The 17,891-nt window shown below is 42.5% G+C and overlaps 1 protein-coding gene across 1 annotated transcript; it reads right to left on the bottom strand.

The window, feature by feature from the left end:
- Positions 1-380: 380 nt before the first annotated feature.
- DYNC2LI1 (dynein cytoplasmic 2 light intermediate chain 1) lies at positions 381-17,175 on the bottom strand. The gene is made up of 13 exons (XM_072140261.1): positions 17,037-17,175; positions 14,172-14,280; positions 13,218-13,252; positions 12,727-12,796; positions 9,840-9,928; positions 9,237-9,423; positions 9,002-9,070; positions 8,784-8,861; positions 8,094-8,170; positions 7,775-7,845; positions 7,539-7,636; positions 4,552-4,644; positions 381-986 (listed from the first exon to the last, which is right to left on the bottom strand). Exons 1-13 carry the CDS (start codon positions 17,048-17,050, stop codon positions 915-917), a joined length of 1,062 nt encoding a protein of 353 aa, XP_071996362.1. The 5' UTR covers positions 17,051-17,175; the 3' UTR covers positions 381-914.
- Between the last annotated feature and the right edge of the window lie 716 nt (positions 17,176-17,891).

The raw sequence follows: 17,891 nt of genomic DNA, 5'->3' as shown, positions 1-17,891 counted from the left end.
ATTTTTTTTTAAAAATAAAGTGTTAAGAAAACAATTTTCATGACAATAAAAACCACAATAAAGGCACGGCAAAGGTTCTATGAATAGAAAAAATAATATTTCTATGGATCCTCAAAGTACGGGCATCCAAATTAGTTTAAAAAGGTTTAGGCTACAAATACTGTTAACATATGTATTGAATAAGATCTCAATATAAGACTGATGGGATCCAACACTCAGCAGAACAGAACAGGATTGAGACAGCGCCACTCCCATTGTAGTGGTCAGTCCTGGTTCCTGCAGATCAGATTCCATATATTCAAATAAGAGCTAAGCTGCAGCGACCTGGTTTAGCCACTACACAGAGAACAGCGCTGTCTACTTCCTATTTCAGATGCTGATGACAACTCATCTGTGCTGGGTGCTGCAATAGAACACAAACAGATCGGAACAAAGACATTTTTTAATACACTTTGTTAGTTCTCAAAATGAAAAGATTGTACACACTGGTAATAAAAGACATATCATATATAACACATAGCAAAGCGATTAGTCTCAGGCAGTCCCCCGGGTTATGTACAGGATAGGTTCCATAGGTTTGTTCTTAAGTTGAATTTGTATGTAAGTTGAAACTGTACATTTAATCAGTTTTTGCCCCAGTGACAATTGGAGTTTCAAATTTTTTTGCTGTAATGGGACCAAGGATTATCAATAAAGCTTCATTACAGACACCTTATAGCTGATCATTGCAGTCTGGGACTATAGTAACATCCAGAGAGCTTCACCAGAGGTCACAGGGGGCAGAGGGGTCCATCTTTAACTAGGGGTCGTCTGTAAGTCGGGTGTCCGGGACCGCCTGTATTGTATTTACATAAAAAACATCCAAATTCTTAATTCTTATTGTTCTTATCTGATCGCAATAAATAACAAAACCGTCATCGTGTCTGGGGTCCAAGGGTCATTGATTTCCAAGACTTGTCAGCATTTCTTTTATACTGCTCCAGCTCCTGAAAAACATCACAAATATGTTATATATTATGTTTATATATATATAAAACCTTTACATATATTGTAGATATGGGCAGTGTCAATAGCATAGTATATGAACGGCTCTTACACCCCCTCCACAGATCACAAGAAAGGGGGGTCTCTGTGTGAATGGAGTAGTAATACACAAATACCATAACTGCTCCATTCACTTCATACAGACCTAAAGCAATGCATAGAATGGTGGTCGCACAAGTGAATGGATGGTGGTCGCACATGTGCACCATTACTGTTCCTTGTATGAGTAATAATACCAATTGATTTGTAATCTTCATTTTGTAATAGTTTACCTCTATGGAGTCTGTCTGCAAATGAGCAGTCTTCTCAAAGCTTCTGGCAAGATACATAGCTGCTGTGACTCACTACTACCCCTCCCCTCTGCATAGACTTCTATGTTATCTAACATCACGTTGAGCATCTGTCCATCTTGCTAGCAAGACAGAATTCAGCAGAGGGTGAAAAGAAGAAGGAAGGAGGATGATAAAAGCCAAAGTAAGCAGAGAAGGAAGCATTTTCCTCTGATAAATATATTACATTGCATTCACTTGTACTAAGCCGTCCCATTTGACCGCTACCAATAAAAGGTCAATTTGGAATTTAACCCCATAGATCTCCATTTTCCTGGAACAGACAGACACGTAGAAATTGTCGATGTCCTGCATATAGACAAAAACTTTAGACAACTGTAACTTTCCCTAAAGTTAATTGTACATTTTTAGGGTTAATGTCACTGTGATAATATAATAATAAAATAATAAAATCATCTGTGTCTACATAGAAGTCTTGGTGAAGGACTGCAGTAGTACATCACTAAAGATTAACTCCTATCTAATGGTGATAAGATAATCTTACAATATTCACGCCCGGAATGACACATCAGCATTTTATCCTAAGAATAGGAGACGAGGAGAGCCAAGTTCTTAGACATGATGGAAGCCCGGCCATGTCAGAGCAAAGGTCATCGACACTGGGTATGAGCCCGTCTTCACATACATATAATCAATGCCCTTAGATTATGTTATGACTTTTATGTGATTTGCATATCTTTGCTATTTGAGGAAACCTGGTGGTTGGTCAAAATACTGGCATTATAACCTGGACAGGGCAAAGGTCAATGGGGATGGCCTTGAGTATCATCTGCCCACTAACAAAGTGTTAAAGGGAACATGTCACCAGGGACCTCATTTTCACTAAAGACAGGTTACAGAAGCCCATTACACCTACAGTGCAAATCTGCCTCTCTGCCTTTTATAAGCATTTGCATTAATTGTGTGTTATAACTTACCTTGCACCCTGACAGAAGCCTCCATGTAATACCAGGGGTTGGGCTTTGGATGCATTTCAAAAAACAACATGTGACTTGTCTGTGCTGCTGGCTCCTCTGTCTGAAGCACAGACAAGTCACATGTTGATTTTTGAAATGCATCCAAACCAAAGCCCAACCCCTGGGACTACACAGATGATTCTATCAGGGTGCGAGGTAAGTTATAACACACAATTATATTGTAATTCAAATGCTTAGAGAAAGCAAAAAGGAATATTTGCACTGCAGGTGTAATGGGCTTTTGTAACCTGTTGTTACAGAGCACACTAACATACTGGTCTGTGCCCCCTCTGGTAGGATGCGCTCTTCATTTAGCTTCTTATGTCTTGGTTTTTTACAAATAAAAGATTATTGAGACTATTGAGCCGTTTTAAAGCCCTTTTTTCTTAAAAACAAGGGCATAGGAAGCTAAAAGAAGAGCAGATCCTTCCAAAGGGGGCACACATCAGTATGTCAGTGTGCTTGGTTTACAATTCTTCATCCTGGTGATAGATGTCCTTTAAGGACCAAGCTGGTTATATTCAATCCTGGACAATCCTGGTGGGAGCCTCCTGTTACAGCAAGCTACTCCCAGTGAGAAATACAGCAGCTTATTCCACACCCCAATCTTCATGTTTTATATAGACTTAGAATGGGAGGGTGGGAATAAACGCGTCTCTTCTGAGTCTTCTTTTCTGCAGTTTGGACTAAATGAAGCTTTAGGAAAAGGTGTCATGGTAAACAATGAAATGACGATGGTTTAGAGTTTGTAGGGGGCATTACATGATGGTCGGGTCCTTAAAACGCTGCATTACACGGGGCAGGTAACTATGAGCCATTGACCTTAATATGCAGGGCCTTATCCTGTGCTCAGCTGATAAACACCTTGCAAATGTACCTGAAAAGTTATTGCTCCTATTACACTGTATTTATGCTCAAGTGTCCAACTCATTGATAAGCTGAGAGTACAAGCCCAGACTCGGGGTTACTAGCGGTCAAATGATCTAATCAGATATAGGAGAGAAATACGGCCCCCGTGAGGCTATGGAGAGTATCAGATATTACAGATATTACAGAATAATCACACCACTAGCCCCACTATAAAGTTACAGCCATCAATCTAGTTATTGTAAACATATATTGGGAAGATTGCTGATGTGTCTGTACAACAGAGGGGTAAGACGTTTCCCAATGTAAACTCATACCCCTCCCTGAACACTGGAGGAGGTGTGAAGATGGACAGCAGCCAGTGATTGTCTAAAGATTTCATGGTTCTTATATGAACAGTGACATCACAGGGGACCTCCTAGATCGTATGCTCAGCAAAGGCCGGGGGTGGATGCAATATGTGCCATCCGTCCCCATGGCCTTCACTGAGCGTATACTTCACTCAACAACAGGGAGCAGGATGGAAAGACTTTTATTGCTGCTTATTTTCATCCTTGTCAGACAAAGGCAAAAAGTATTCCCCCACCCCCCCCAGTATAAGTCTACAGGTACATTCAGTATATACGCCGGACCTTTGACCATAACTGTGACCATACAGAATTACAGCAAGCGTTACGTATTGTCCCTGGAGATCTGTGTAAAAATATCTTTGTGTGTGTTTTTTTTTTATCTGGCAGCAGGACTTATTCCAGGATTGAAGCTCCTCCGAGTGCACCGGGAAATGTCCTCACACTGTTGTGCTCCGAGTTCTCTACTATGCAACTTTGCACAGGAAATCCATCAGCTCCGGGTGACTCCTATAGTATTCAAATGAGAACCGAGAGGTGGGGTTGTGGAGCAGCTCTGTGCAGTGAACTGAGAACACAGCAGTGTGAGGACTCTGCCCACTTTAAATTTACATAAAAACAGATGCAATTGTAGTTTGTTATATGTACCTATGAAGTTATGTAGATTAACCTTCCTGACATATACGTGATGTGAATAAGCCCTTTAGCGATGCATTGGAGTAATGGAGATAATAAAATAGTAGGGTCGGTGTGTAAGCAATGTCATTTGGTAAGGACTGATGCACAAGACTTTGTTTAGGGTCAAGGTGAAGAAGAGATCAGGGTTGATCTGTCATTTCTTCTCTAGGACTTATCTTTGCCCTATAACTTACCTTTGTATGGTGTTACACAACACGCCCAGTGCTGATAAACCAGGAGGAACTCGGAAAACCCTTCACCCATCTGCTGCAGGATCAGTGACCTGCAGTTACCTCTTCCATCACTTACCTGATCCTTCACCGCCCGCATGGCGTCCACCTCCCTTTCTGCATACTGAGGGTCTTTCGCAGGGTCCTTCAAATCTTTGGAATCGTTTCTATTCTATAGAAAGAGAATAAAAATGATATTTTATAACCGGAATACATTTGCAACAAGCTTTTAGTAGATCCTATGGTCTTAAATATGACTTCTAATATGAAGTGTCCTGCACCATAACGAGTCTTTTTTGGAGAAAAGCTGTGGCCTGAACAAGAAAAATCCTTCCTATGTACAGGCGGTCCCCGGGTTACGTACAAGATAGGGTCCTTGGGTTTGTACTTGAATTGGGTTTGTACTTAAGTTGAATTTGTATGTAAGTCGAAAACTGTATATTTTAAAATTGTTGTTCCAGACAAAAACACCTTACAGCTGATCATTGCAGTCTGGGACTATAGCAAAGCACCTAGAGAGCTTCACCAGAGGGGGCAGAGGATCCGTCTTTAACTAGGGGTCATCTGTAAGTCGGGTGTCCTTAAGTAGGGGACAGTCTGTATAAGCAAAGGAGCATTTTGGTGCACCATGGGTGTGGCCAAGAGGGTCTGTGCACCTTTTCTAGCCTAGTGCCTCCTACTCACTCTAGATTGACAGGGCCCTACCCTCCCTTTGAAACTAGGGAAGAGAGGGTGCACCCAACCTCATGGCCACACCCACAGTGCACTGAAATGCATCACAGACAAGGCCATGTGTTTAAATGTAAAACCCATTAAGGGGTTAACTCCTATAAACCCAAAAATGGGCAAATAACAAACCAATCACAGTCGTTCATATACATTTATCAGGAGTCTTTGTGTTGAGATGCCACATATCGTCCTCCTGATACAGGCAGGGCCTTGAAAAAGACACGTTGACCTGATATTTATTGCGACGTATAATTAAACAATAAATCTAATCACTTTAGTGACACTATAAAGCCACAATCAGATTGGTAATCTGGCCAGAGAAGCTTGTGCTCTGCTGTGGTATTATAGGGCCTTTTATCATCCACAGCCCTGAATGGTTCACATTGATGGACAAATTCTAAAGATCTGGTTTCAGGACCTGGAATTATGATCAGAACATCAGACGGAGGTTCCATAAGTATCCAGAAGTCTTTCCGGCCACCTATGGAAGTTATGGCTACTAACTACTGCAATTGTTTTCCCTTGCATCCCTTCCCTTCCTTAGTTGAACTTGATGGACATGTGTCTTTTTTTCCAACCGCACTAACTAGAAGAGACTTATTTCTCCGTACTGTTTAGAGTTCTCCATCTTAGGAGGAATATATTTGTTCCCCTTTCCACTTCGTTATGGTCAGGGTTCAAAGAGCAGCATATTGTAGCCCTATTAGGAACACTTGGTTGTCAGTACAAGATTTTCCCTGTAAACAGGATAGGAGATTCTGAACTTACTGATCATTGGGGGGGGGACGAGTGGTGGGATTCCTAAGCATAAAGAAAACGGAGCCCATTTATCCCAAATGAATAGAGAAGCTGGTCACACTATTCATCTCTATGGCACTTTTCGGAGCACAGTTCTAAGCGATTTTCCGCTTCCAGAGGGGGCACACATCAGTATGTCAGTGTGCTTGGTTCACAATCCTTCATCCTGGTGATAGATGTCCGTTAAGGTCCAAGCTGTTTATATTCAATCCTGGACAATCCTGGTGGGAGCCTATTACAGCAAGCTACTCCCAGTGAGAAATACAGCAGCTTATTCCCCATCCAAATCTTCACGTTTTATATAGACTTAGAATGGGAGGGTGGGAATAAACGCGTCTCTTCTGAGTCTTCTTTTCTGCAGTTTGGACTAAATTAAGCATTAGGAAAAGGTGTCATGGTAAACAATGAAATGACAATGGTTTAGAGTTTGTAGGGGGCATTACATGATGGTCGGGTCCTTAAAACGCTGCATTACACGGGGAAGGTAACTATGAGCCATTGACCTTAATATGCAGGTCACACTATTCATCTCTATGGCACTTTTCGGAGCACAGTTCTAAGCGATTTTCCGCAGCGAATATCCCATTTGCCGTTCCATAAATCAGGGTATAACTGACCCTCTTCTTGATCTGGGACCCCCAATGATCAGCAAGTTAGTCACTGGACAACCCCTTTCATATGCCACAGGTCATAGTGGACCATTGGTTTAGTGTTGCACATGACCCTACTCTTACCAAGCCCCACCTCTCCCTAAGCATGTGCAGGGGTTCAGTGATGTGGTACCCGCCGGCTTCAGTGCATATGTATAAGACCTAGTGATCATCACTAACTTCACGAACCACCGGACAAGTGCCCGATGCACCAGAGATGCATCCCATGAACTCCAGGTAAATCTGTGTGTATATAACTATAATATTAATAAACAATTAATATATAGAGCTTTCTAGAACACTAAAATCACTGGTAAGTTTAGTGTCCTAAATAGCCCTGATAACCTCCCTTTAAAGGGAACCTGTCTGGGTGATTTGGGACACTAAACCACCCATAGATCTACATGGTCCAGTGGTTTAGTGTTCCAAATTTCCCTGTATAATTTTTAAGCATGTGAATACGCAAAAATGAACAATGTTGTACTAATCTCCTTCTTTGTTCACTTTGTTGCCTGCACATTGAGGCTAGTGAAGGGTAGTAGACCCCAGCTTCACTGCGCAAGCACTGTTGGTACAACTCATGCACAATGAAGCCGAGGTATTATCCCGGCTTCACTTACTACATAGCGAGAGGATGTGACTATGCGGGATCTTCAGATTTGAGTTCGGACTCACATCTAGATGAGATAGATGAGATTGAGTATGAGATTTTATTTTTCCATTTTTCTTCACTTACAGGTCGATTTGGGACCCTAAATTGTTCCATAGGATACCTGTAGTTGGTTAAGGGTCCCAAATTGACCCTACAGGTCCTCTTTAGAAGTACACATTCTACTCTAAGCATGACTTTATAGTGTACTATGAATAGCAATACTCCAAAAAGTATTACCTCCGGGGGGAAAACTCTCTCATACGTCTTCTTCCATAGCTCCATAGGGGTTCGGGCGTTAACCTGCCGGAGCTCACTGTCGGAGGCGGAGGGGGTACCTAAATATCAAGAAACTGGGCTGAATGTTTGAAGAACGTTTTCAGTAAAGACTTACAGTAAGTTGAGACCCTCCTGCTATGGTATTTGTATCTCAGCATGATTTTAGAAATTCGTCCAAAGAAAGAGAAACCTCTTACCAATCTGACTTAATGAATCCGATCCGGCGGGAATGATCAGTGGCTTGTTGTGGTCCGTGGACAGAAGCCGGCTGCAAATACAGAATGAAAAAAATGTGAACACCAATGGATGAATGCGCTCTAAAGGTGATGGGAAGATCTGGAGGGCAATTATTTACATAACACTATGAATTATTAGAGTAACTTGCCCCAGATATAACTCTACACATACATCTGCCCCCACAGATACAGGAACCCCCAACAATGTAACTAGAAAACGATCCGCCTGCTTGAGAACCATCTGATGAAGTCGCTATGTAATACATAGTACATGCCTCACCTCTTGTCTTGTCCAAACGCCAAATGATTTACAAAGGAACGTAACACACTTTTGTGAGATTCGGCCTTACTAGTAAACTGGAAAAACAACAATAGAAAAATCATTTTGTAAAACCTGTATTTTGTTGTATTTGTCATTTACCAAAACTAGAAACTTTGTATTCATATCTGTAGACTATAGGAATCTAAGAAAGAGGGGAGAGTAAGATAAGCTGCTCCCACTGCTCAATTCACATCTAAGTACTGCTGAATAATGTCCTCCATGCTGCTGCTGCTTTTGAGAGCAAACTCTCCTCTATATGTGATAAAGACATCACAGCTGCTCCACAGATGGAGACATCTACCAAATCAGGAAAAACTGAGAATTAGGGATGGAATCTGAAAAGAAGAAAGCTGACGATATCATATAATAGGAAGAAATAACACTCCTTCACTGCGCAGCTTACCCAAAACAGCAGGGATGGTCATACACAGGTGTTATAGATGAAGGTCTTACCTCTTCACCTATGTGGAGAGCAGCAGTCCCCAAACCTAAATGGTAATCTGGTGGACCCTCCTGCAAATGGACCTGGGGCCATGTATGTGCCTGTGGTAGCCTCAGTCACTGAGGGACACCTTTTCTCCTTGCTGTGGATCTTCCCTTGTATAATGCTATGGTTAACATGATGTCAAAATCTCAGCATATACAAACCAGTAGTGATGCTCCATAGTAATGGGATATAAATCGCAGGGTTTTGCATATTATTTTTCTTTTTTCAGACTCAAAATCCTGTAACGATTGAAACATTTGGTTAATCAGGATTCCAAGACATTTTCTATTATAACATAACCAATTCCTTTAGTCTTTCACAATAGATTTCTTTTCAGAACTCTGGTTTCCCGTTCCAGGAAACGGATACAATTTCTTACCTGGAAAATATCATACTTGCTTCCAATGATCAATAAGGGCAATGGGAATGGGTCGAGCAATTCTCTATCCTGTTTAGATTTAATTAAAAAAAAAGAAGTCTTAATACAATTCCACACTATTAAAAAAGTAATAAATTAAACCACAAATTACTGTATATAGGTTAAAAAAGTTTTCAAACGTAATAGAGGGAGCGAAAGAATATTGCATTATTCCAGACTCATTCTAGATACCTACCGGATGGTTGTTGGGAATACTTTTCCATATATTCTGCATGATTTGATTTGCTGCCTTGGAGTTGGACTTTCCAATATCTGCGACGATTTTATCCACTCTCTTCCTGGTGACTTGTAAGAGGCGGTCCATCGTGTGCCAAAGTTCATTGGGTTTGGACAGATCGAGAACAAGTACTAGAGAAAACGTCCTTCGGGATAGGGAAAATGTGGGAGGAATGGTGATCAGCTCAAGGTCTTTGACAAAATTAAAAGCAGGGTAAACAAACTTTAACACATTAAAGGGGTCTCCTGTGCTCACATGGCGGATCCTGGTTTGCTCACTGACAATCCAACGCCGACAGTGTTGGTGGTAACTGGTCAATCAGTAGCCACAGGACACCCCTGGTGTAGTGAAAAACTGATCAACCGCAGTGGTCCTGTGTCTTCCCACATTTCAGGCCCATCCCGGAATATAGGTGGTATCCACTCAGGAGCCACAACACGGTAACAGGAGCAGCGTCATACACCTTTTATTTTCTTAAACCTGTCCCAGCATCCCAATAGAAAAAAATCTCTAAAAGAGGGTTTCCTAAAAATATTACAGCAAACTTTTATCTCCACTTACCGGATATTTTCACTAGTAATTGGAATTTGGGTTAAATCCAGCAGTGATGTCCCGCCACCTAGCTCCCAAAAATGAGCAATGTCTTTTGGCTGGGAAAGGAAAAAATGTCATTATAAAAACCTTCAGAGCATGTATAAATGGACAAACATTGACATATAATACATATTTTCTCCCTAAAGGTCTGGGTAAGGAATATGACAATTCTGGTCGCAAAAGAAAACCTTTACATTCATGGCTACCTAAAAGAAAATCTACCATCGAAATCCATCATGAAAAACCAGGGACACTCACTCATAGACCCAGGCACCGTGACTGTGGTATTCTTCTTCTATTTGTTATCCACTGCCTGTTTCCTTTTAAAATCAACTTTTAAAATTATGCTAGTGAGCCAGAAGGGTTCCAGGAGTGTTCCCAGAGAACCTTTGTGCTGCTGCTGCTGCTGATTAGCAGGCTGTTACAATGAGCAACGCATGTCTCCCCTCCCCCTACTCTCTCCCTGTGTTATCTAACAGCAGCAGGAAGTGCAGGAGTGGAGAACTGTTCTACTCATTGTAACAGCATGAGAAGCTAAAGCACTGAGGGGCTCTGCAAAAAGCCACCACAGCCCGTTGGGCTCATTAGCATAATTATGGAAGTTGATTTTTAGAAGGAAGGAAGTAATGGATGACAAATATAAGAAGATTACCACAGTCACGGAGCCTGGATCTATGAGTGATGTCCCTGGTTTATCATGATGGATGTTGATGGTAGATTTCCTTTAAAAAAAATACTTAATACATCTATGTCTGTCTTTGAAGAAGCCTAGTGACATGAGGTGGGGTAATGGCCAAACCAGCAAAAGGAATAGACACCCAACTGTAGACAACTTGGCACAGTATAATTAACCATGAGAAGCCATGGATGTGGGTCAGGAAGGGACATTACCTTTGCTGTGCGCCCTCTCAGGTGTATGGAGTCTTAAAGGGGATGTCCAGCTGTTTTAAAAATTTAGGAGCCGGATTGGGGAAGGCTTTTTAAAAAAATAAACCCGTATTAATCTCCTCCGTTGATACAGTGCTGGGACAGGAGACTGGTGGACGTGACAGGCCACCCGGAAGTTGGCGAAGCGGATCTTCCCTGCCCCCGTATACAAACAGAGACACGGCTCCGGTGGACAGCTCCACGGGACACCAGGAGCGCCAGCCTGACTTCTACATTTTTATAACAGTCAGGCCATAAAGGGTCAAGATTATGCTTTGCTGGGGATTTTATCTTCTCACGTCATGTCACTAGGCTTCTCGAAAATCAGACATAGATGTAGAGGGAGCGGTCTTATGTAAGGTAGCACTGGAGGCATAGTCTTCCTTTACCCACCCTGGAAGACGTATTTGCATATTCCTTACCCAGAATCCCTCAGAGCCTAAATGCAGATTTTGTGGAGCTCATCAAGGAGCTCAATGTAAATCATTCCTCTGGTTTGGGGGTAAGAACACATGACTGTACATTACAGCCTTTATCATCACTGACTGAATGAGGTTTACACAACACTTGGTCAGGACTATATAATAATTTGTGCCATAGGTTTATCTTTACGCACAGCCCAATGTCCTATATCCTGACTGTACCGGAACAGAATCCCATCCTTATCTATCCCAAGAAACGTTATCAATGTCCTGAGAACATTCCTGCTGCTTCAGCTGTGAAGCAAGATCAGATAATGGATATAAACTCAGGGACACCGAACACCGGTCTACAATATATGTAACAATATATGTAACAACCAACAGTATATAAGAGAATGTACTATATCCATAATGGAGTCTACAGGAGCTGCCCTGAGCTCTAGCGACATGTAGGGGACTTCTAGGACAATGGAACTTGCAGCCTCACATTCTGCCATTCCCTGGGGTTATAAGAGGTTACAAGAGTGATCATCACAGTGACATTAATAAGGACAGGAATAGCATTAAGTTTGATGTGTGTATAGCAGCGCTGGGTGTGTTGCCGTCTGTGTATAGCAGCGCTGGGTGTGTTGCCGTCTGTGTATAGCAGCGCTGGGTGTGTTGCCGTCTGTGTATAGCAGCGCTGGGTGTGTTGCCGTCTGTGTATAGCAGCGCTGGGTGTGTTGCCGTCTGTGTATAGCAGCGCTGGGTGTGTTGCCGTCTGTGTATAGCAGCGCTGGGTGTGTTGCCGTCTGTGTATAGCAGCGCTGGGTGTGTTGCCGTCTGTGTATAGCAGCGCTGGGTGTGTTGCCGTCTGTGTATAGCAGCGCTGGGTGTGTTGCCGTCTGTGTATAGCAGCGCTGGGTGTGTTGCCGTCTGTGTATAGCAGCGCTGGGTGTGTTGCCGTCTGTGTATAGCAGCGCTGGGTGTGTTGCCGTCTGTGTATAGCAGCGCTGGGTGTGTTGCCGTCTGTGTATAGCAGCGCTGGGTGTGTAGCCGTCTGTGTATAGCAGCGCTGGGTGTGTTGCCGTCTGTGTATAGCAGCGCTGGGTGTGTTGCCGTCTGTGTATAGCAGCGCTGGGTGTGTTGCCGTCTGTGTATAGCAGCGCTGGGTGTGTTGCCGTCTGTGTATAGCAGCGCTGGGTGTGTTGCCGTCTGTGTATAGCAGCGCTGGGTGTGTAGCCGTCTGTGTATAGCAGCGCTGGGTGTGTAGCCGTCTGTGTATAGATAGCATATTTCATGCCATACTGGAGGCTTCTAGTAGTTTGGGGTAAAATCTGCATTGCCTATGGATGGCGGGAGTCATGGCCACAAGGTACAGATCAGGGCCCCATTATTATAAATTTACAAGTGTTGTCATAGGATATACACTATTATCAAGTGCTGACTACATGGTACACACCCAGAGGATAATATTATCACTATGTATAGTGCTGACTACATGGTACATTATCACTATTACTTACTGTATTGTGACCCTTTGCCTTACGACCAAACGTATACTCCAGTGCCAGAGTGGGTTTAGGAGCTTCATCCCTGTGATTAAAATATATGAATTATCACCCCCATAAGCACCAGTTGACACTACACAAAAATAAGGAATAACATTAAACATCTGGGCATGGGGAACGTTATAGGTGCAGATAACCCAAAATTATCTGTGTAGTTGGGTGTTACACCTCATTCTCACGGCCGTATGGGGGATGTATATATACAGCGGCGTATATACGTCCCCCACAGGCCGGCAGTGGGCGCGCGGTGCCGTACGGGAGCGGACATGTCTTATCTTTTCTCAGCATACGGCGCCATAAATCGCTATAGAGAGGGGCGGGGTTGAGTGGCGCTTCTTCCTCTCCCAAGCGCCGGCGTGTGCCTACAGTGCTACGGTACGGAGGGCATCGGCAGTGTGAATATAGCCGTACAGTGTAGTGATTACTGGAGACAAGTGGGGGAATACCTGTCAATGCAGCGCAGGATAATGCTGGTTTTTCCCTGTATGAGATAAAAAAAAGATAATATAAACACCCTAAAATGCCCCTAATACTACATAGTGATACTACATAACAATATATAGGATGTATAATATTTAATAGGTTCATATGTCTTAGAAAGAAAACTATAGAGAAGCGATGAGAATATGGTACAATCTGGCTCCTCCTAGTGAAGGGCCACCCCTGTAATGCATCAATAGGTCCAGGCAGACTGACTGCAGGAGGAGGTCCTAAAATGTAACCGTCACTTGGGATAATTTTTTATATTGTGTGCGGGGGGAGGGGAGGAGTCGTGTGAACAATATACAGGCAGTCCCCAGATTACGTACAAGATAGGTTCTGTAGGTTTGTACTTAAGTTGAATTTGTATGTAAGTCAGAACTGTATATTTTATAATTGTAACCTCAGGCAAATATTTTTTGGTCTCGGTGACAATTGGATTTTAAAAATGTTGGGTTGTCATAAGAACCAGGAATAACAATAAAGCTTCATTACGGACACCTGTGATAACTGTTACAGCTGATTATTGTAGCCTAAGGATAAAGTACAGTAATTACCAACATCCATAGGTCTGTTTGTAACTAGGGGTCGTATGTAAGTCAGGTTTCCTTAAGTAGGGAACCGCATCTAATCTCTCTGTTCCCTGCTGAGAACGTACTAGTACATTACAAGGCGTTACGAGGTTAAAGGGCCGGAAGAGGGGGAACTAGCGCAAAACGGACGTTTCTTCATTTTAGGCTTCAACACGCCCTCCCTTCCCTAAAGTTTGTAAGTGTGCATTAATAAAGCAAGTGGATTATTAGAAGACTGGTGAGTGCCGTCTGTTTCGATCCATCTTGTGGACTTTATACGGCTTCTCTGCCTTTATATTCTGTCACACAACATCCATGTGCTCTGTGCCGATGTCCCCAAGTTCTTACCCCATTTTTGTTGCCTATGAAGAATACAGATCTCTCGGTTTCGTCAGAGTCGTCCTCGGCGTTCTCCTTTGCCTGCACCTCGGCTGCCGCCAGGTCCCAAAGATTATCGCTGAAACGAGAACAACATCGCGGGAGATTAGAGATGATATCATGACATCACACTGGGACAGTCCTGTTCCCTTTAAGTCATTTTAGAGCTTCAGGACCAAGCCTGATCTTCCAAATCTGCCGTGTGTCACTATATTTGGTTTACACTTTAACTTACCCAGATGATTTTCCGAACGTTTTTTTGTGACATGTTGTACTTTGCATTATTGGAATATATTTGTTGATGTGTGAATAAATGTAAATTTGTTTAATAAAATTAGAAAAATGTGCAGTTTTCTGAATGATAAAAATGATAAATTATTTTAGTTACATAGGTTACTAATTAACGTTTACCACCGAACAGCAATTTTCCAAATTTTCAAGGAAATTTTAGATTCAATTATTGCATTTCTACAGAGTTTTTATAAGTTTTTTTTTTTTAATTGGAAACACCCCACAGATCAGCCCATTCTTCAAACTGCACCCCTCAAACTATTTAAAAGCTTTGGCAAGCATATCACGTGATATAAAACTATATGGAGGTTCTATTTGGAATTTTCAGTGGGAATTTTTATGTTATATGTGATTTTTGTTTTACACTGGATGTTTGTTTTTTTTGGTACATTTTTTTTTTTTTGTACAGTGAGGGACTTGAACAAGTGATCATCAGAACAGACAATGATAATACTGGAGGCCCCCAAAGCAAACAGCGATAATACTGGAGACCCCCGGATGTTCACCCCAGGAAAAAAAACGCCAGACTATAACCACTGTTACCATAAAAAATGACAATCTTTATTACTGATAATGCAATATAATGTTTACATTAAATAGTATAGAATGCAATACAACGGTAGCGATACGCAGGTATAAAAAGGGTCAACCCCGGACAGTGATGGGAGTATGTGGATCATGATGAAGGTAGGGACTGGTTTATTGCCTCGGTGGGGCTTATTGTGTGAGCACATGCCCATAGTAATTTATATACTGTATATTACCAATCTTGGTTACATCATATAGTGAATACATATAAGCCCACCAAAAGAGTAAGTGCCTTCCCTAAATATTGTTGTAATAACGTTCCATTGTCCGGGATGACTCAAGGGGACGGAGTCATCCCGGACAGTGGAACATTATTGGAGATTCAATTGGTTGTATACTGATCCTTTTGCCATCTGACTACGTGTAGTTAACTTTTAGGGGCGAGAACCTGTTAGGGCATCCCCATAATCTTGTTTTCATAATATTATGTCATTGGAGACCACCTGAGCAGACAATGATAACGCTGGAGACCCCCAGTGCAGACAATGATAATACTGGAGATCCCCAGAGCAGACAACAATAATACTGGGAGACCCCCAGAGCAGAAAACTGATAATACTGGAGACCCCCAGAGCAGACAACAATAATACTGGAGACCCCCAGAGCAGACAACGATAATACTGGAGACCCCTAGAGTATATAATAATACTAGAGACCCCCAGAGCAGATTAATAATACTGGAGACCCCCAGAACAGGCCAAAACTCAGCGCTTGACAGGCCACATGTAGCCCTTCAGCCAAGTGTAGTCCACCCCACTTCTAGGCTTTTAGTTGACATGGAGGTGGTTGCATTTTATGTACATGCTCAGAAGTAAAGCTCCTCGCTTACAGATCAGAGGAATAAGACACTGGGAAGGAATGGCCGCATTTATCTCAGCACTGCTAGAACGACCAAAAAAACAAGACCGTGGAGTCGGGGGTCGGTGACAATTTTGGTAGAGTTGGAGTCTTAGTTGGGAAATCAGAGGAGTCTGAGTTGGAAGTTTAGCTTTCAGAATCCCCAGCTCTGGGTCCAGGATTCACGGACCGCCCTTGTTTGTCTGAACGAGCCCTTATCAGCAAAATCATGCAAGCTCTGGCCACTGCGGATGGGTGTCACTTAAAGGAACTGTACAGTTTTAGCATCATATGACTGCAGAACTGGTTGAACCCCACAAGCTTGAATTAAAGGGGTTGTCCTGCTATCAGCACTATAAGTCTGTCATGTTTTATAGAATGTGCTCTCAGCTTAAAGGAACGCTCCAGTCACTGAGTCATTGAATTATACATTGTGCAGGACCTGAAGGTAGGAACAGGACTCATTATCATTCTATTCGTAGAACCTGGAGTCCTGTTCCTCCCTTCAGGTCTTGCACAATGTATAATTCAATGACTCTGTGACTGGAGCGTTCCTTTAAGCTTAGAGCAGTTTCTATATGACAAACTTATCTTACTGATAGCAGGACAATCCCTTTAATTCAAGCTTGTGGGGTTCAACCAGTGCTGCAGTCATATGATGCTAAAACTAAGGGGTCCGTACACCCCTCTAAGGGCTTAAAGGCAATGTGTTGTCACAGATCTGCCCCTGGCCCTAATGTAAAATCTATAACATGTAACCTACTGCCACATGGATACGCTATAACCATCCCCCGGTCATGACCTGTTATAGAGGCCTGCGCTGCCCCCTGTCTGCCAGGAATATCAATGCAGCCCCAGAATTATAGGGATCACCCCCTTTAAGCCAACCAAAGTCTTTAAGAGCAATCTATAGGCTGCTATGGCCCTCTGTCACATCAATTACAATTATTTATGCAGAAATTCATTATCTCTGTTGGATGCTGACACTGCCATAGACATTGTATGCAAAGATTTATGGGATTACATGCGGCTATATGTCTATTCATGTACAATGTGAGCAGGACGGGCGGCCAGCTCCACAAAACACACAGTAATCCTGTAATATCGGACCCACGGTACCTGGAGCGGGGCATAGCGGCTCATACACACCGGTGCCGGGATCTCCGGCCTCAGAAACGCTCTTCCGTCGCTATAGTAACGCCAGGCCGCGCCGCCTGCTGATGACGTCAGCCCTGCACTGCCTGCCGGGAATTGTAGTTTATCCTGTATATTGCGCGTTCTAGTAGTCACTTCATGGTTTCAACGTCCTGTTTTCTGTGTTACACATGAATAGTGTTCTGTACACACCGGTTTTTAAAGTAAAGACTGTAACACACCCAATTCACATTTTGTACCCTTTGAAGACTATGGGCTGAAAAGGTTGATTTTGATCACAATAATAACACATTTTAATTTTATTTTTATGCTTCATTAGTTTAACACTGACCAAGGTTGTGGCAAAGTAATATCAGTAATATAAAGTAATATCAAAGTATATATATAATATATATATATATATATATATATATATATATATGTACACACACAAGGAAAGTCCTAAAAGCACACCTAGACAATGTAAAGCAGATGCACGCCCAGGAACAGAACCAGGACTCCGGTCCTTCAATTAGTACAATCAAACAAAAAGAGAAGCACTCCAATGCGTTGAGGGTTCAAAGTGATAAGTGCTCCTTTTTATTCCATACCAATGTGAACAGCAGCGACGTTTCGTCTAAACGTGAACCTTTTTCAAAAGGCTATATACTTCTGTGTGCTATGTCTTCTCCATTATCTGTACTACCACCCCCACTGTCCTGGGATGATGGAAGAGTGATAGCATCTGCTGAATAACCCGGCTGACACATCAATCTCAGCATAGTAGTCATGAGGTTGTATTAGATTAGATCAGGGTCACATCGAGCAGATGATTCAGCC

The sequence above is a fragment of the Engystomops pustulosus genome, chromosome 3, assembly GCF_040894005.1.
Source record: "Engystomops pustulosus chromosome 3, aEngPut4.maternal, whole genome shotgun sequence".
In the NCBI taxonomy this organism is placed as follows: domain Eukaryota; kingdom Metazoa; phylum Chordata; class Amphibia; order Anura; family Leptodactylidae; genus Engystomops; species Engystomops pustulosus.
The sequence above is the reverse complement of the archived record's forward strand: the minus strand, read 5'-3'. Positions and strand labels throughout refer to the sequence as shown.

What these genes read in the sequence shown, in the direction of transcription:
- DYNC2LI1 (XM_072140261.1), bottom strand. An exon ending in ATTACTAGTGAAAATATCCG is followed by an intron (nt 9,424 to 9,839) that starts GTAAGTGGAGAT and finishes CCTATCCCGAAG; the next exon opens with GACGTTTTCTCTAGTACTTG. An exon ending in TGCGGGCGGTGAAGGATCAG is followed by an intron (nt 987 to 4,551) that starts GTAAGTGATGGA and finishes GATGTTTTTCAG; the next exon opens with GAGCTGGAGCAGTATAAAAG.